Source organism: Equus przewalskii, chromosome 4 (assembly GCF_037783145.1).
Source record: "Equus przewalskii isolate Varuska chromosome 4, EquPr2, whole genome shotgun sequence".
Taxonomy (NCBI): Eukaryota; Metazoa; Chordata; class Mammalia; order Perissodactyla; family Equidae; genus Equus; species Equus przewalskii.
This window is the reverse complement of record NC_091834.1, coordinates 77,461,650-77,482,030: the sequence shown is the minus strand read 5'-3', so window position 1 is coordinate 77,482,030 and position 20,381 is coordinate 77,461,650. Positions and strand designations below refer to the sequence as shown.

At 37.7% G+C, this 20,381-nt stretch overlaps 1 protein-coding gene across 7 annotated transcripts in view; it reads right to left on the bottom strand.

The window, feature by feature from the left end:
• CPED1 (cadherin like and PC-esterase domain containing 1) overlaps positions 1-20,381 on the bottom strand; it is a 272,369-nt gene that overhangs the window by 229,675 nt on the left and 22,313 nt on the right. For all 7 annotated transcript variants that reach the window (XM_070616405.1, XM_070616407.1, XM_070616409.1 and 4 more), the window contains exon 3: positions 16,165-16,348. In XM_070616405.1, coding sequence (XP_070472506.1) covers positions 16,165-16,348 — 184 coding nt within the window. The remainder of the gene's footprint in view (positions 1-16,164; positions 16,349-20,381) is intronic.

Genomic DNA, 20,381 nt, shown 5'->3' with positions numbered 1-20,381 from the left:
AATGTATGAGAGCTTCCTTTCTCAGAATTCCTACCAGCAGTAGGTGATATCACTAATTTTGGGTTTTGCCAGTCCTATGACTATAGAGTGATAAGCTATACTTTAAATTGTCTTTCCATAACTTTTTGTGAATTTGATGATCTTTTCTTTGTTTTGCCATTTATATTTGTTTTCTTTTTTTATTTTTTAATATTTCTGTTTGTGTGTTTTCCTTTTTTTTTTTTGAGGAAGATTAGCCCTGAGCTAACATCTGCCATGAATCCTCCTCTTTTTGCTGAGGAAGATTGGCCCTGAGCTAACATCCATGCCCATCTTTCTCTATTTTATATGTGGGATGCCTGCCACAGCATGGCTTGATAAGCGGTGTCTACGTCCCTACCTGGGATCTGAACCTGTGAACCATGGGCTGCCGAAGCGGAACGTGCGAAGTTAACCACTGCGCCACCAGGAAAGCCCCTGTATTTGCTTTCTATAAACTGCCTATTCATACCCTTTTATATACAAGATTTAAAGGTAAAACATTAAGTTTAAAAAGCAGAATTTAGTATAATAAAAATATTTTTAATTGATGTGCAAGTAAAAGTTCCTTTTTATTAAAAAGATGTGACATTTTTAACTTCATCAGATTAAAAAATGTGATAACACTTAATACTGAAGATCCATGGAGACCAGCACTGTTGATGAAAGTAAAAATAGCAAGCATCCTTTTGTAGAGGAATGCTGCAGGGAGAATCACAATCTTAATAATTTCACAATAATTCAGCATTACATTCAAATCTCCAAAATGCAATATAAATGAATATTGTAGCAAAGTTGTAGTTTATAATAACAAGTTGGAAGAAATTCTAAATATCTATCAAAAAGAACTTAGTGAAAAAACTGTGGTATACTATATGCTATAATACTGAAAAGAATGGAGCAATATTTTTCATACACTTGCAAGAAACTGGTATGGTTTTGTGGTTAAAGGCTCAGGTTTGGAGAGAGACAGTCCTTGGGTCAACCCTCAGCTCCATCATTTGTGAGATGCACTGCTCAGTTCCTCATCTGCAAAAGAGAAACACCTACCTTACGGACTAGGAGTGAGAATCCAATAAGTTAATGTACATAAAGTGCACAGCACAGTGCATTTAGTAAAGGTTCAAAAGAGGCTAACTTAAAACTAGTGATATAAAAACACTAAAAGTGCTAAAAACTGTGCTGATATGGTGATATTTTTATTATCATAGTATCAAAATATTAAAATTTTATCTGTTAAAACATGTAGGATAAACTATTGTATAAAGAAGCAAGAGGCAAAAGGGCAGGAGGTAAGTATGTGTGTGCACATGTATGTGTTTGTGTGTGCATGTGTGTGTTATGCTTAGAGAGATACTTGGAAACATGCACAACATTGTTATCTGTGTTATTTCTCGGTGATGGAATTTGGAGTCATTTTCACTTTCATCTTTGTGTTTGCAAATTTCGATTTAATATTCTACCATAAACATATAACATCTTTATAAATGAAAAAATTATTTCCTAAAAATGTGGTTAGACTATGTGTCCAAGTCAAGAAATACCATTCTCTGAGAAAAAAACAGACATTGAGTCTTTTCACACATAGTGTGTCTTTCAAAATACAGGAAAATACCAATTAACTATTATATAGGAATGAAAATACATAGAAAATTAACCCAGATCTTGATCATTTTAAACTTCAAAATGTCTCTGATATAATATTGATGTAAAATACTCAGTGTGACAAAGTAACAGGATTTCTTTCTATAAGACAAGAAAAAAAATCTGTCTCAGCATGCCATAGTCATGCTGTATACAGTTCTGAGTTAGAGATTTCAGGCACCACATAAAAAAAGGTCTTGCTGATAAAACTTAATATGCTATCTCTAAAAAAATGGACAAATAATGACTAGGAATCCTTGAGCAAACAAACCAATGGAAGTGCAAACACTCATGATTCCTGATACGTTGGCTATCTGGATGAGCCTTCAGATTACCACGGAATGTGCCTGCCATTCTGGCATTCCCAGCATTCCTACTATGATTCAAGTACCAAAATCCAGCAACAACTTAATCTGTTTTACACTACAGCTGTGAACTTGGATTTACATGCTATACTTCCATAGAACAACAGGTAAGTTCTCATTCTTTCTTTTTTTTTTTTTGTGCAGGGGAAGATTTGTCCTGAGTTAACATCTGTTGCCAATCTCCCTCCATTTTTTTCCCCTCCCCAAAGCCCCACCGTATGGTTGTATATCCTAGTTGTAAATCCTTCTAGTTCTTCTATTTCTTCTACATGAGTCACCACCACCGCATGCCAACTGACAGATGGGTGGTGTGCTCCATGACCAGGAGACAAACCTGGGATTGCTGAAGTGGTGACAGCACTGAACTTTAACCACTAGGCCATCAGGGCTGGCTATAAAGTTCTCATTCTTAAAACAACCTCACTTAAAAAAATAGAGTTTTAGGGGCTGGCTCCGTGGCACAGCAGTTAAGTGCACATGTTCTGCTTCTTGACGGCCTGGGGTTGACCAGTTTGGATCCTGGGTGTGGACATGGCACCGCTTGGCAAAAGCCATGCTGTGGTAGGCGTCCCACATGTAAAGTAGAGGAAGATGGGTATGTATGTTAGCTCAGAGCCAGTCTCCCTCAGAAAAAGAGGAGGATTGGCAGTAGTTAGCCCAGGGCTAATCTTCCCCCACCCCAAAAAAGAAAGAAAATAGAGTTTTAACATTGGCGAGGTTTGGTAAGATGGGAAATTTCTTGCATGTCTAGTGGGACATGCTTTAATCTTCTCAGGTAGAATTTTGACAACATGAATGAAAAACTTCAAACAGGATTCTCACTCTTCATTCCAGCAATTTTAATCTTAGAAAACTATACTAAAGAAATAATTAGAAAAGTAGACAAAGATTTATAGACAAAAATTTTGTGAGTACATTATTTACAATAGTAAAACACTGGAAATACCATAAATATCTAACAATATGAGAAAGATTAAGGAAATTAAATTAAACATTAAATACAGCCATATAATATAATTTTATAGCTATTGAAATAATGTTTACAAAGTTTTTATGGCATGTGTTTCTGATATAACAGTACGCTGAAAAAGCAAACTAGAAAATTGTATAAAACCTAAACAAAATTTGTAAAGAAATATTAAATTAACTGTCTTTGTTGGTGGCCTTATTGGTAATCTCCCTCATTCTTTATTGTTCTTTGTATGTATTTTCCAATTGGAATAAATCTTAAAGATCATCTCATGCAAAAATCTTCATCTTCTGTAAAATGAAAGAAGTCTAAAGAAATTAAGAAACTTGGTCATGGTTTCACATAGACAATGCAACCCAAGCCAATATTCCTCTTTTCCACAGTACCAGCCCGCTCCTCATTGGGGGCATATAATTTCATTTGGGATAAATTATGTATTTTTACCTTGATCCCACCATCTTCAAGCAAGCCCAACATGTCCAAAGAAAGTTTAAATTCAGCTGCTTATTGCTATCATTTTAAAATGGGATGATTGGCCTTGACTGTAAAGAGTTAAGCTAACAAGTACGAAGGCTTTACATGTTGACTCATAATTAATGGGTTTTACATCTATGTAAATTTAAGAGTGGGGCTTCTCACCAATGTAGAAGGTTGATTCAGGGTCCTACTGAGGCAAATGGAAAATTGTTTTGCCATTAACTACTTAAATAGTAAACAGGAACAACTTTGTGCATCTGGAAGAAACACTGAAAACTCGTAATAAAGTACCTAGCAGAGTCGTTCTCAACACGTGGTCCAGGACCAGCACATTAGCATTATCCGGAAACTTATTTCTTACCCGCCTCCCCATTCTGTCTGAATTAGATCTACTGAGAGTAGGGCGCAGCAATCTGCCATTTAACAAGCCTTCCAGAAATTCTGATGCACAATAAGTCTGAGAATCATAGTCCTAGCAAATCAGTAGGTACTATGGTGGAGCTTTGCCCAAACTATGTTCTTTAAGCAAATATTCAAACAAGGATTCGTTTTACCTTCTGATAATTACAAAATATAGAGATTGCTATTAGAGAAGCAGGACCCCCTGACAGTCATCTCCGCCCTCCACACCCCTTAATCTTTTATTTGGTCACTGTGATAACAAAGTGGAATGCTGAACAGATTTTTGAAATTCCAAGAGCTGCTCTAAATAGACCATTTTGTTGCACAGATGATGAGATTCACATATGACTTTCATATTTTTCCTTAGAGAAAGAGCTGACATGAGTTATCGTTATTAAAAAGTTATTAACTTTTGGTGGAATTCTTCCTTCTCTGAAAACAGAGACAGGACTGGCTTGACCGAGTCTGAAACAAGGTTCCAGAGAACCTTCATGAGGGGCAGTATGTATGTGAGTGCTATTCTTCGGTTGGTTTTGCTCAGACACAGCCTGGAACACATTTCATTCTGCTCTACCATACAGCTATTTCCTATTACACTCACTATTTCTTCCCTAAACTTCAAAAAAGCAAATGGTATCTAAATATCTGAAGGAAAGACTCGGCTCTTTTACCAGTATATTTGCAGGTTTATTTTTTCAATTGCTCATTCATTTAATTGTGTATCTACTAGGTATATGCAAGGCAGTGCCCTATGCAGAATAGAGAACAAACAGATGAAAAAGCACTCCCTGCTTTACAAGAAGTTTCTAATATAGAAAGGGAGATGAGATGAACCAACAAAAATCAAACAAACAAAAAATAAAGAATACAACAAGCATACTCCAGGCATCAGAGATGTGTGAATAATGTGTGATGAGGTCTCAGAGAACTTGTTTACCGTTTCTAGTTTGAGGGGAATTTATATATTAATTTGGATTTTAAGAAATGGCAGAAAGGAGGGAGTGCTAGGAGGCAAAAACCTCAATAGCAATGCAAAGCAGAAAGCCTTGAAACGTGATCAGGTGAAGGTGAGTAGACTAACCGTAGTTCTCCATCCTGCCCGCACATTAATATCACCTGGGAAGCTTTTAACAAACTAGTGATGCCCAGGTCCAATCTCTACCCCCAAAATTCTGATATAATTTTCTGAAGTGGGGCCTTGCCATTGGCTTTTCTACCTTTTAAGCTCCCTGGGTAATTTGAGTGTGAGGACAGACCTCAGAACCATGCTACAGCAGGGATGTGGACGTATCTGACACCATGGTGTGGGAAGCTTTGAACGCCGGGCTAAGAAATATGTGGCTAAGAAAAAAATTTCTCTGTTTAGGAGAAAATGAGAAATCAGTGAAGACTTCTGCACAGGGAAGTGATGTGAGCAGAGCTGTGCTTGTGGAATATAATATTAAAGTGGCAGTTGTGGTGGGGTTGTACTGAAGAAGGAAGGGGCCAGCAGCTGGCAGAGTATTTTGTAGCAATGGTGACAGCATGAGAGAGGCACAGTAACAGTAAGGAACGTGAAGCCATGGCAGAGAGGAGGCATACTTTACAGGGCTTGGTGCCTGATGTGTGTTGCCGCTGAAGGAGAGAGAGGACCTGATGACGAGCTTTAGAGCCTGAGAGGCTGAGGGAATGTGGTACTATAAGAGGAACATGGTGGGCAAGATCCACAGATATTGCTGGGGTGAAAGATGATCAGTTCAGTTCTATACATGTTGAGGCAGTGGATACACAAATGAACACATCTGTCAGGTGCCTGTAAAATCTGGACTCCCTCAAAATTCTCCCTAAAGAGACACATTAGGATTCGACATCGTTTAGAGGTTATATCCCCAAAGGAGATATTTTTTTAATTGAGATATAATTGACATATAACACTGTTAATTTCAGGTGTACAACATGATTCCATATTTGTATATACTGCAAAATGATCACCACAATAAGTCTAGTTAACATCCATCATCACACATAGCTACAGCTCTTTTTGTTGTGATGAGAAAACTTTAAGATCTGCTCTCTTAGCAACTTTCAAACACACAATAAAGTATTATTAACTATAGTCACCATGCTGTACATTACATCCCTAGAACTTAGTTATAACTGGAAGTTTGTACCTTTTGACCTTCACCCATTTGGACCACCTCACACCATCCCGTGCCCCGCCCCCATCCCCACCTCTGGCAACCACCAATCTGTTCCCGGGAGGAGATTATCGAATCTGCAACAGTGTTAAGACAGGGGAAAAAAGATAATGGGGGATAACATCTTGGAGAATGCCTCCATTTGGAGGAAGGACATAAAGAAAGAGGGGTCAGAAAGGTGGGAGATGCAGGAGAGGGCAGCAATAAGGAAGTTAAAGAGAAAAGAGTTCGTAAGAAAATTCTGGACGCTGTAGCACACACTCAGTGCTAGGAAAGGTGTTTATTCCACTCTGGTTCATACATTTCACCAAATTTGGGAAACACTACTAGAGTAAGATCAAGGAAATTGAGAAATTACCTCAGTGAATTCACGTTAAAGTTTAATCTATAGTTTTTTAAATTTTTTACATAACTTGCTCAAATCTGTTCTTCTAAAAATTATGCAGCCATTAATATAATGACTGAATTTTGTAACGAAACGGAGTTTCTTGGTAAATTTTGAAACGATAATTAAATTTAGGGGGTATAGTGGGGAGTGGTGAAAGTCAGACTATTGAGGGTTAATTAGAGAGAGATTACTGAGGAAAAAATGTCTACTTTTCCTTAAGTCTTTGTTTCCCACTCTGTACTTTGGACATCCACAAAGAGATGCTGTTAGGAGGAAGCAACTTTAGCTAAAAAGATGATGAAAAATCATAGAGGAGATCCAGAGGGAAGTATTAACTAATTTAGGGAAAGTCAAGTCTTAAAAGGAAGTGATTCTGGAGGTTTCAACAATATTTACAATATGGAGAATAGAAAGTAAAAGTGGTACAAAAATTAAGAGGTGGTCTTGAAATAGGTTAGATGCTCCCAAACTCCTCCCAAATTGAGGAAAATGTCTAAAATATTCCAAGCAGCTAAATCTGATAAGACACGAGCATAGTAAACACACTACATCTGGAGTCCCCAAGCCTGCTTTTTAGTGAATCCACACACTCTGTCACTTGAAAGGTCCCATATGAAGCAGTTTGTTTATCTTTCCCGGAGTCTTTCCTCCATCTAAACATAATACAAAAATTATTTATTTTTTAAAACTTAAATCTGCCATTCAAGGTATAGTTTAGTCTGCATCAAAACCAAACAAAAATATCTAATTTCTAGGAAAAAAAAAAAGTCTTTTCAATTCTACAGAAATATGAAAAGAACAATGACCTGAAATAAATTACTTGTAAAAATGTCAACGCTGTATCCTTTTAAAAAATGAAAGTAGCAAAAAGTGCCTTTAAAAAAACAGTTCAGAGAAAGCATCTTCAAAGCTATATTAAACATTTCCCAGCTTTGGAAAATTCAAATACCCAATCTGGTTTCTATGAAACTTAAAAAGATCAAACAATTAGAAAGAAGCTAGGCTTGAAGGAGAAATGCTAGGGATTTCAGTAAACATCTGGTTACTATTTTCAATTGTAAGAACTAACCCACTTAAGGAAGCAGTTTAGTTTCTTTGGAGTAAAAATGAGACACTGGTTTTTTGTGCTCTTTGCACAGTGGAGGGTAAAAGAAACATCAGAACGGGCAGGTCACTTGAAGCTCAACTTTTATAAATAAAAAGACTTTCAAAAACTAAAGTAAATTGAACTCAAATCCTTGTAGTATAAACAACGCAACTGAGTTGAGGTTAAATAAACATTCCTTCGGCTCTAGTGTGCCAATTAAAGAACAAACTCTGTTTGGTCGTAAATACATCAGCAATTCTATAAGCACTGAGGAAAATAACAACAAAACTGAACACACAATTACGTGTGTCATAATACAATAAAATAGAATGGTGCAGGCTTATAAGTTTCTTTGATTCAATTTCTTTTTTTTTTCAGTTTGATTAACTAAGGGCACAGAAGCACTTCTGATACCGCCCAAAACCTATTACTTGCATAATAAAAAACGTATGTCAAATGTGTTCTAGGCAAAATACTGACAAGGGAAAACACACTCTGCCTTTTAAACGTGACCTTTCCTCTTTGGTCTTCCTGCTAAATAGTCAGACAGCATATTAAACTCAGGAAAGCAGCGGGGCTGCTGGTGCGGGGCTGGAGGGGAAAAGGAATGAGAAGAGGAGTTCATTAGGCTCTCAAGTTTTAAATGACCGGGAGAAGCATATCTGCTATAAACATGCACCACTAGCCAAAAGGACGATCTCCAATTTGGCCTCCAGATCCATGTTTCTCCACTCTTTCTTGGCTTCCCATTCCTCTCTTCTGCCCATAGGAAATGCGACTAAGCGCAAAGACTAAAGAAAAGGAATTCCTAGAATGACAGAAGTTTAAAATCTTGTCGTGCTTTCTCTCATTCTGTTTGTATAAATGTAACAGTGCACATTTGGAAAAGACTTTGGTGGTGATTTTACTCACTCTCCTGAGTAATAAAGTAACTCACCCAGCGGCGTCTCTGACTTGCTTCTGTTCCAACAAAACTTACTTTTCGAGATGGACGGTTCCATTGCTGGATAACTCTGATTGATAAAATGTTCATCCTTAAATTGGTCCTAGTTACGCCTTCTAGAGCTACTTCAAATAAATCTTGTACTCAAGCATCCTGTTAAACAGTGGGAATACGAAAATATCGGTCCAACTACTTGCAGGGCCTCCCAGAAACATCCTTTTCAATTGGAACAATCCATTTTCTCGTTCCTGCTGAAGTTCTGGTTCCTGCTGCAACAGTAGAAATATGCCCTCTCTGAGCACACATAAATAAGTCTGACCCAATGATAAAATAGACTCTGTGTCAGAGTCTCTTAAATGACATATTATTTAGACTCTACCCTGGGAGCAAGTTAAAAACTTCTGGAAAACATTTATTCTCTCTTAGGCCACTATTCCATTCTATGAACTAAAACAATAATTTACTAAATAGTATCTGGATGATATGAAAGAAAATAATTCGATGGTACTCTATCTTTTTCCTTAGAGATATATATGTTATAAAGATCCTGGGTCGTATAATATATTTTTCCAAAGCAAGGGATTGGAAGAGCATAAAAGTGAGTATTTTACACTATGCTAAGAAAAGAACTAGAGAACGTAATGTAGAGGATGCAAACAGGACCTAGATGATGTGATGGGATTTTTGACCCTTAATGCTTTCTATGTTCACAGGCTCCAGAAGCTAAATGCTTACTTTTCCTCCTCCTTAACTGGACAGCATTTTTAGGTAACACTACGTGTTCCATTGTCTTATGGAATATTAGACTTTCAGTGAATCAGTTATCACCTCTAAGCAGATAATCCACAAATCTACATCTCCTGTCCTGGCCCCTGCCTTCGCTCCAGTTTCTGCTAAACACATCCAGATGAAAAGCTCACGGCACTTGACGTTGAAGATGTTTAGAACTAAACTCAGCCGCACTCCCCCCAAAACCAACAGGCCAAGAAACACTGGTAAATGTGACAGGAGAGTCTGGAGAGCATGAGAAGAGACAAACTCTGGAAAATGGACAAAAGCATTAAAAACTTCAACAGTGTAGAATCATTTGATGCATAAAGAATTAGCCCTATATACTACTGTATTTGTGGTCACATTATTTTTAAGACCAGATTTGAGCATGAACAGAATATCAATGTTCCTACAAACTTATATACAAATAAAAGGTTTATCAGTTAAGTTTTAATGTGACTTCTCTGAGGTAGTTCACTATAAAAGGGACCCAAATATTGGTCTACTATTTTATCTTCGTTATTCATGTATCCAATAAATATTTATTGTGTATCCCTATGTGAGCGGCACGGTTTTAAGTCAAAAGCAGAACAGACATGGTTCCTGACTTCAAGGAGCTTAATAGATTTTTTATAAGTAAAGTTTTTTTTCCTAATGGAATGATCCATGGGACTGTGTGTTGGAATTTCAGGAGAATTTACAACACAGACCTTTCCATGAGAACATGTAAGTTGGGAGCAAGTGACTTGAAATCACCTATCAAGTTCATTTAACCCAAAATACTCGGCAACAGCACCCTTATGCTACTTCATATAGAACCCATTGTAGATAGACCTCTCCACAAAGGAATCTTTCCAATCTCCTCTCTGTAACTAGTTCTTGACAGAAATAACAATATTACCCTTCATTTCTGGAGCGTCCACGATGTGCCATTCTCAGAACTACCTCAAAACAATCAATTTGAGGAAAAGAAAACTAAGGCTTTGAGAGGTTAAGTAACTTGCCCAAGGTAATAGAACCACTAAAAGGTAACCCCAGGGGCTCCCACCCAGGTTCCATCTTACTCCAAAGCTAATTCTTTTTGATTACCACAATCTACTCTCTCCCCGAAAAAGCAATTATTGTGATTAAGCTCTCCTTACTTATGGGTAATTTAAATCTCGACTTCCTTATGGCTTCTTTTTGAATACAAATAAAAGGAAGAAAAATTTGAAATATGTTTTCCATTACAAAAGTGAAGATTGGTGTCTAGTAGATGTTTCTTTTCCACACAAACTTCAGAAACAGCTTTTGGCAAGTAGTCATTATAAATAAACCTTCAGAATTAGATTAAATTTCAAAGGATACATGGATGCGTTGGACATTTTTAAGAGTACAAGTGAACTTAAATAAAAGTATAGGAGGAAAGAAATCTCAAATTATACACAGGGAAGCAAATAGGCTTTTTCTTTTTTATGTATTTCCCACAACATTGAGTAGTGATCTGTATCTCTTGCTGTATAACTGTATCTTTTAATAGTGATTCCCAAGAACACAGTAGAGCAAATTACGGTGTTCTTATTAGGGAGGAAAAGCTGTGAAGCAACACTGTTTAAAATACAGTTCTCCAGAACACAATATATCAAGTTTAATATCAATACAAATATTGATAAATACTATCTATTATGGTATTAACTCTAGCCCATTCTAGAAATGCCTTCACTATACCACACTGTCAGGTTACTCTCACAGCTCCAGTTGGAAAGTTGTACGAACCAAAATATGACATCCACTTCATTTGCAACACAGATGTTGCTCTGGTCCTTGACCCATTACATAACCTAGTGTTGTCTACTTAATAATCCCTTTGAGAAAATTGTTTTAAATATACTGCTTGGGAGCCTGGCCGAGTGGTTAAAGTTTTACCTCCTCTGTTTCAGTGGCCCAGGTTCACAGGTTCGGGTCCTAGGCGCAGGCCTACTCCACTCACCAACCTCACTATGGAGGTGTCCCATGTCCAAAAAAATAGAGGAAGATTGGCACAGATGTTAGTTCATGGCTAATCTTCCCCAAACAAAAAATAAGAGGAAGATTGGCAATAGATGCTAGCTCAGGGTGAATCTTCCTCAGCAAAAAAAAATATATATATATATATATATATACATATATATATACACACACACACTACTTGGGCATGTGGGACGTTAGAGGAGGGGAACTGTAGTTTTCCCTTCTTCCTCAGAGTAAAACTTCTGTTCTTTCCCTTGTTGCTCTGGGCACTTGGAGGTTCAAGCCAAAACTAAGCCTAAACTGTGGTAGCTAAGAGGAATATCCAGTTTGAGCCCTAATTTTATATTTCCATTTTGGTAATTTTATTACTGTGTGTTTTATTGTAAACCATAAAATCCTTTTTGAATAAGGTTTGGTATAAGTTAAAAAACTAAACTGTCTCCATCCTAGAGTTTAATCATCAGCTTCGTATGGGATCAAGTGACATAGAATTAGTCTACATACATGGGTCAGCAAACTTTTTCTGGAAAGGCTCCAACAATAAATATTTTTGGCTTTAAGAGCCACACAGTGTCGGTTGTAACTACTCAACTCTACCATTGTGGAACAAAAGCAGCCAAAGACAGTACAAAAACAAATGTATGGCCACGTTCCAATAAAACTTTGTTTACAAAAACAGGCATGGGGCTGGATTTGGCCAGTGGGCCATAATTTGCTGACCCCTGGCAAGAAAATCCGTATGGTCTTTCACTTTTTGTATTTCTTCAAACACCATTCTATGTAAAACCCCAAGTTACAAAAACAAGAGCAACTTGAAACCATAAAACTGACTCCAATTCCGTCACTTAGATAGCAGGTTGACATTTGTTTTTCATATGAACTACCTATACATTTAATTTGAAAATGTAAAGTAGACAGAGGTGGACAGAAGATTGCTAAATATGCACTACCCTTCAAGCATACATAAATCATTCTGACCCTATGATAAAATCTACTGAGTCAAAGTCTTCTGGACCACACGCTACTTGGATGCTACCATGGAAAAGAGGTAAGAACTTTTGGAAAACATCTACTCTCTCTCAGGCCACTATACTCTTCCATACTAAAGCACTGATTTGCTAAATAGCACCTAGATGCTAGGAAAAGGAATAATTGGTCAGTGCTTCTATCTTTTCCTTTAGAGAATTATATGTTCTTACAAATGCAGGGGCATAAGATATACTTTTCCAGAGCAAGGGACTGAATGACCGTAAAAGTACATGTTTTACACTCTGCTAAGTTTTGTACGCCTGAATCTGTGAAGACAATTGCCCTCGATTGTCCTCCTATTCTCAAAATCAGCTTACGGATGAAATCTTTGTAAATACCTATACAGTTAAATCTTAGGTAGTGCGATGGCATTACAGCAACAGATTTTGCATTGTTTTATTCCCAAAATTAACTCTAAAAATTGCTATTCCTTGCACCAATAGTATATTTCTTAGGACAGTGTTCCCCAAACTGGGCTATACACCAGAATTATCTGTGTCCGTCTTTAACATATAAATTTCTGGGCCCTGCTCCCAGGCTGCTGAATAAGAAAACTATTGGCTGGGCTTTACTTAGTCTCCTCCCAGAACTCTGATGGGGGTCACAAAGTGATTAAATTCACACCACATACTATTGAGAAGGAAACAGCATTACTGCCTTTAACACATGAGAGAACCAGGGTTCAGAGAACTTAACTTGCTCAAGGCCATATATCCACGGCCCTATAGTCTTTCCTGCTAGAGCCACCAACTCTTCTGTTATGTCACCAGGATGGAATTAACCAGGGAAAAAATATTCTAATTAAGGACCCCAGACTGCTTTGCTTTTCCTTTCAATAAATGTTTGCTAAAGAAGTAGTAGAAAAGTTAAATACAACATAAAGCCCAAAGTTACTGTACAAGAACAGATTATGCTTAATAGTGGAATGTTGCCAGCCTGGCCTATGACTCTTTCATTTTTTCTAATTTTTAACCATTTCTGGCCTCAACAGCTTAAAAAAAAAAAAAAAAAGTGGCCCCAAACTGGAAAGAGGCCATCTGTGCTTCAAAGGATGGCACAAAAAGAGGTCAACAGACGCGATTGGAGTCAGGTCAGGAGAGGAGCAGAAAGCAGGTGGAATACACAGGTAGAATAAGAAAAATGCATTTTATATTTATTTTCCTATGACCAAGAATGTATTTTACAAATGTGTCAAATATGCACCTGGGCACTTAGTAACATTTGTGGGAGTATCTGTTTTATTTTTAATGTAATATTCTAATTTCAGGTTAGCAAACAGCAGAAACTGCAATAATAAAGTGAATGATAGGTGGGGTAGGTCTCCAGATCAGCCTGAATTGCTTCTACTTCCCCCAAGCTGTTCAACCTGGGGAGATTGTTTAAACATGCCAATATAGCTTCATAATTTCCGCTGCTGCACATGTGGTAAAATAAGCATGGCGTGAATATGTGAGACTAAACAAACGAATTCGACAAGAATCAAATCTCCAGAAAATATTTTTTGTAGTGAGTGCCTCAATTCAAACATAATTTTTAGATTAAATTTGTAGCCACCAAAAATAAGCTGCAATAGGAAAGTGGTGTTCTTTTATGTCGGATAATCAAGGAAATGTTAGATTCCGGTCACAGAACTTTTTCATTTCAGGTATTTGATGCACATTGCTCTCACCGTGAAAACTGCAAAATCAAATGAAAAACCAAAAATCAATTTTCCACACTCATGAAATTGTGAAATTGCTACCCTTTCTTGAGGCCTATCCAGGAATAATATCTTATTATACAGAGTAGAAGAATACCAAGAAAGAGTTGGGAAGTGGATGTTTTAAAAACTGTGGGAATGTGGGAAAGGGGAACCAAGTCAGCACTTACACTGACAAATTCTGGTGACACCATCTAGTTATCTTGTGCCACGGGGCCCAGCAACTGCTTTGGCTGCCAGATTCTATTGCCTTTGGGCTATCTTTGCACTTCCTGGGTATTTGGAAGCTGCAAAGTAATCCTCTTTTTCCTTGTAAAACTGATCCAAGGACATCAAGGGAAAGGGGAGACATATTCCTTCTGCTTTGCAACTGGGGAAAATTGAAAACTGAAGTTGCAATGCAGAGGAACATAGGAATTTCAGACAACAGTGGTGTGTTATCAGGGCCAATGCTTTGCACGACTCTAGGAGCACAGCTCACCTGGCATGCATGCCGGGGTTACACAGTCCATCACCTGGATCGGGGATGGGCTACAATATTTTATGGGATGAGTGGGAGACTGAACTCTTTATATCTTTCCTTTACACAGACAGCTATTCTGATAAATGGTTTTCTGACACTATCGTTTATGTGCATTCCAGAACTTTAAATTGGTCCTTCTCAATAGAACCAACCCCAATGAGGTTTGCAAAGTTTGTTTTCAATCCTCCTTGATATTCCGGAGCTTCCACCTTCCCTTTTGTTTTTCTCATTTGCTTCCGGAAGCCCAGTGCTCTGTATTTCCATGCTTCCACTGAGGGGCAAGGACCAGCAAATCGCATTCCTGGACCTGCCCTGCATGGTCCACAATCTGCACATTTTTAAGACCTTTCTTTTCACCAAAGTGGATATTTTGGGGCTCTATTCTCTGAGAGCTTTGCTAGCTACTAGCCAAGTTTTAAGTTAGTTGCTAGCTGTAAGCTATTAACTTTACTGCCAACATGGTAAAAGGTGAACGTGGTAAAGGATGATCATGGCTAAATGTCTCCAGAAATCTCAGTCATTCACCAGCATTAACTAGCACTTTAAAGAGCAAGGAAGACATGTAACTGAAGAAGTCCTCTGAGGATGGCAAGATTGTCAAAATTTAAATGAAAAATGAAAATTATTGTGACATTAGCATCTGACTATCTTCTCCCAAAGGAAACCACTGAGATCAGCCATTGATTCAAGTTGCTTTTCCTCTCCTCCCTTTTATTAAATAGGAAAATAGATATATTGTGCAATCATAAAGAGAAAAATCTGATTGGCTCATGCTGAATGAGTGTTCCACATCCTTCTAGCTCTAACAATGATAGAGTAGCGCTGGATAAGGGGCCAAAAGAGAGACTGGAGCAACAAAGAGGTGAAGAAGAAGTGCACAGAAATAAGAGCTAGAACATAGGGGTTCCAACCCTGCCCTTCCCTCACCCCAGGTTTAAGATAAGAGTGAGTTGCTTCACTTCTTGCAGCCTCGACTTCTTCTTCTGGAATATGGTGGGAGGAAGGGAATTAATATTTCTTAATCTTAGGGTGCTCAGGGGGCTTCAGTCCTCACTGAATGAGGGCATGAATGGTATCTGTCACATGGTTAGTTGCTCAAGAAATGTTAGCTGTTATGTTATTGCCCTTTTTGACCTCCAACATCTACTCAACTTTCTTTCCAAATAACTTGTTTAAAAACCTACCTCTTATTTTTCACTTCAAATGATAGAAATAAAAGTACTTGACTAGTAATGGCATGTGTAATAAATATCCATACTTCTTTCACATTGAGAGCCAATATGTGAATCACATTTAAGCCGGCTCCTCAAAACAATTTCCAGCACATTCTACTTGCAGTCAGATGAAGTGGCAATTTTCTTAAAATATGGAGCCGTTTGGTGCCGGGCAGAACATGTATTCAGGCTCATAAACATAAACATTTTTTATGTAGCATTTAAACATGAACTATGCAACTCCAAAATGCTACAAAAATATAAATAAAATCATCTCAGGAATAAAGAAATGTAGCTAAAGAAAAACAGAGGAAGTGGAAAAGGAGCCAAGTTTTCTACAATGCAAGAAAGTTGATCATAGGTAAAAATTTGTTTCTGTGAATTTTTTCAGAGGAAGATAGTAGCACATTCTAGAAATTATTTAACAATACATGTCAAGCAACTTTGGTAATTACTTCTTATTCTGACCTTTTTCTAGCAGTCCCAGGCCAGGGTCAGCATCAAGTCTTTCTTCAGTGATGACAACTGTGTAGCGATGCTGAGTGAGAATGTGCTGGAGGAGTCGAAGCTCCTTTTTGCTGTAGAAAGGAGGCCTGTAGAGTAGGGCCCTTCTGCCATGGCTGACAAAGTGTGTCTCAATTGATTCTTCAATCTAAAGAAAGAAAGAAGGCATAAAAATTCGAGAGGAACAAAGCACATTTCCTTGAAGGACATCATTCATGCAAATCAAGGGCCATTTAGAAAGTTAGCCTTTCCTTCCAGAAATGAAAGAGATTCTCTAAAAGGCTGACAAGAACAAAGTGACCTCATATGCAAGAACCGAAGGTGAACTGAATTTTTCTCACTATTACAGAAAGATGAAAATTTTAGGCCATTAAATAGAGCTCCTAGAGGAATACTGCTTCATGGAAATGAAGAGCTCCACTCTAGCTGAAAGCATAAATTAACAGCACTGCCTTTCATCTGCCTTGTGCTTTTATAAAGTAGCTCCAGCTGCATTATCTTTTAACAGTTCTTTTAGGTAAACACGGTAGAGGAAACAGACTCAGAGAAGATGGATTTTGTGCTGGAAGGACACGTTCAGGAAGAGGTAGAGTTCAAAAGGAATCTCAGAGCTCTTTGGAGATATACATTGCTGATGCTTCTCTCAACTAGGACACAGCAAAAGTCAAATGCATCTCAGTGAGGCAGGATGGATCTTCGTTGAGAAGAGAACAACAAAAGCATCATAATTTTAGGTTCTTCGTTCAATAGTTTATTGCTCCTCCAAATAAATATTCCTCTCTCTCACAATGAAGTTTGAAATTCCATTAACAAAGGGGAATCCTTGAATTGACAAGTCGAAAGAAGGCTGATGTTTAAATTCATTATAAGGTATAACGGCAGATACTGGGTATACTCCTGAAAATTTGAGATCAAATCTTGATAAGGACTTTTTTTTTTTGAGGAAGATTAGCCCTAAGTTAATATCCACCACAAATCCTCCTCTTTTTTTTTCGCTGAGGAAGATTGGCCTTGAGCTAACATCCATGTCCATCTTCTTCTATTTTATATGTGGGATGCCTGCCACAGTGTGGCTTGCTAAGTGGTGTGTAGGTCCACGCCCAGGATCTGAACTGGCAAACACCAGGCCGCCAAAGCAGAACATGAGAACCTAACTGCTACACCACCAGGCTGGCCCTAAGTAAAGACATTTTTTATCACTAGAAGGGGAGACAAGATTGGATCGGGGTTAGGGGAAAAAATGGGAGAGACCAAAGAAGAGGAGACAAATGAGTTGGAGGAGGAAGATGAGGTGAAAGAGGTAAAAAACAAAATTCAGAATCCAAATTGCTTTCATTGGCAGCTCTGAATCAAACAGTCCATTTAACAGATCTAAAACACAATATGTACCATGTCTTTTCACTACTTAAATTTCTTAATTATTTCCCACTTCTGATAGAATCAATTCCACATCTTTGTCAAGGAATACAAGACCGTTCAAACTTAGACCCTATCTGGATAAGACCAGAGTCATATCACACTCTTAATTATTTCCATTCCCGTTCCCACTCTGCTCCTTCATATAAATATACCATTGTGCCTTCCACCTATAATTCCTTCCTCTTTCTCCATTTGTCCATCTAGCAAACCCCAAATCAAACATATGTCCTTTGGAAAGTTTTAATTGAAATACATCCTTCCATTAACACTTACCAGAGGAACTGTGCACTCCTCCCTGATGTCAGCTCCTTAACAGGCAGCCTGCATTGTCTGTGTGTCTCCAGCACACACAGTAAACGCTTAATAAATGAAGGTATCTAGTAAATTAATGAGCTGTAGTGCTCTATCAAGACCTTTGAAGGTATGTATGGAAAGAAAGAAGTAATGGATTTGGATTGTAAACCTTTTGAGGGCAGGAACTATATCCTATTTTTCAATGCATATAAATTATCTCTATCTGAAAATGAATAGACAAAGCATAGTGTAGTGCAGGAGGGCACAAACTCTGGAGCCACACTGTTGGGTCTGAATCCCCTGGCTCCACCAGCACTATATGTGTGACCTTGAACAATACTCCCTTCTAAGGGTACTGTGCGGATTAAAGAGTTAATCTCTGTAAAGTGCTTAGAACCGTGCCTGACATATGGGTAGCACTATATATGTGTTTTTAAAATAATAATATATCATGAAGAGCAAAGAGTCAGCAAAAGCGTTTCTGAGTTTGAGCTCTGCCTGGCATTAGCTAACATAGATGCTTAATATGCGTGTGAGGAATATAATGGAAAGGAACAGAACACTAGTTAATCACACCTTCTATGCATGGTACGTTGGGAAAACATGATTACACATTTCCCTAGTTAAGAAGATATTGCTTTTTATTGATAGTGAAACTATTTAAACTCAAGAATTTAACTGCAAACTGGGACATGATTCCCCAGCAAATGTTGGAATTGTTGGTAATGATAAACTTATAAGAAGGAGTATTTGAACCCAAATACAGGTAGAGCTTGTGGACAAGGCATTAGAGAGAACGAGTAGCCCAGAGGAGGCCAAAATAAACAAACATGCGTCTAGGTGAAAGGGGAAGACAGATGCTTCCAAATATATCAGTGTCACTCAAGCAAAACACACAGTGTCCAAAATTCCCATCTCACATTATTTTCTTTCGTAATCACAGGATGCTCCTCTCTATTACAGCTGGCTCAAGCAGAGCAGTGATTTCACATGAGGAGAGTGTATTTTCAAACTTCAAGTTATTATTATTTTGAAAGATACCACCCCTCCTTGCCCCTCAACTAGGATCAGTTTAAACAAGAGCAATGCAGCTCTTACCAGTATATCTTATATGGAGCATATTCCAAAGAAAGTGTAGCTACTGGCCATATTTTGTAATAACCTTGACAACAGAGACTGAAATTTTAACTCACGTCTCAGACTACAGAGAATAAATAGGAAATGAGCTTGTCCGTCAAATTATGTTGTATTATCCTGTAATACAAACTGCTCCTGTCCTTGTAATATTTATAACACACTGTATCAGCAGAATGGCCCAATACCAAGGGGCGAGAATGGTTTTAGCTGGTCCGACAACAGGTGCACACCCTGTGTATGTGAAATAAAAACTACCCGAACAATTATGTCAACCGCACCAGCAATTGCGGGACTATCAAGTGCCAACAGCAGCCCTTTGGGAAATGAGAGCTCCTGATTACTCCTACAATTTCAAAGCTATATTTTTAGTGGGAGAATACATTTAACCTGGCCACCACTACAACAACTAAACTTGAGAGTTGCAGGCCTGCTGAAGAGAAGTTAGAAAAGAGTGAGTGCTAACTGGATGCATACACTCTGAACCCCGAGTCACTTCCCTCTCTCCCTTCTTCCTGAGAGATCTGCAGAATATTTCCTCAGAAGTCACTTTGCTAGACTATATGAAAGTTGTTTTATAACTGAACATGTATTATTTTTATTGGAAGGACTTCAAAATCTGAAACCTTCATACCACCTTAGATAAAGCAAAGGATAGAGTGCTGTGATAAACTCCTCGGAGTATTAGATACAGGAATGAAGAGGAGGATTGGGAATAAAAAATGTGGACTTGAATTCTGGCTCCACCACTTGTTTGCTTCACCCACTGGGGTGAATTATTTAATCTCTCCTTATCAGAGTTTTCTCATATGTCTAGTAACAAATCCTACCTCAAGAGGTTGTATTGGGAATTAAACAAATTTTCTATACAAAAGTGTCCAACACAGTGTCCCACCAATAAATGATGTTAAATATAAACAAATAAAATTGAATAATAACATTATAATTCTGTTTTTATATTAGGAATTCTATAAGATTTTCAATTAATATATTTTGGTCTCTGTCATAAAAAGCTCTTCTATAATAAACTATATGCTTTCATATACCCTGATATATGTTTTTTTCTGTGGGACTCATCACCTTTAAATGCAAAAATATTATTTATTTATTTATTGTGTTTATTGTCTGTCTCCCCACAGCATAAAGGACAGTAAATGAAAGCATATATTTTTACCTGTTTTGTTCACTTTTGTTTCTCCAACCTAGGAACAGTACTTGGCCCATAGTGGACACATAATAATACTTTGAATGAATGAAAGCAAATATCTTTATCTTCAATATGTAAAAGTCTTTGTTATAAATACTACCATGGAAGATTGAGAATAGAAAGAGGT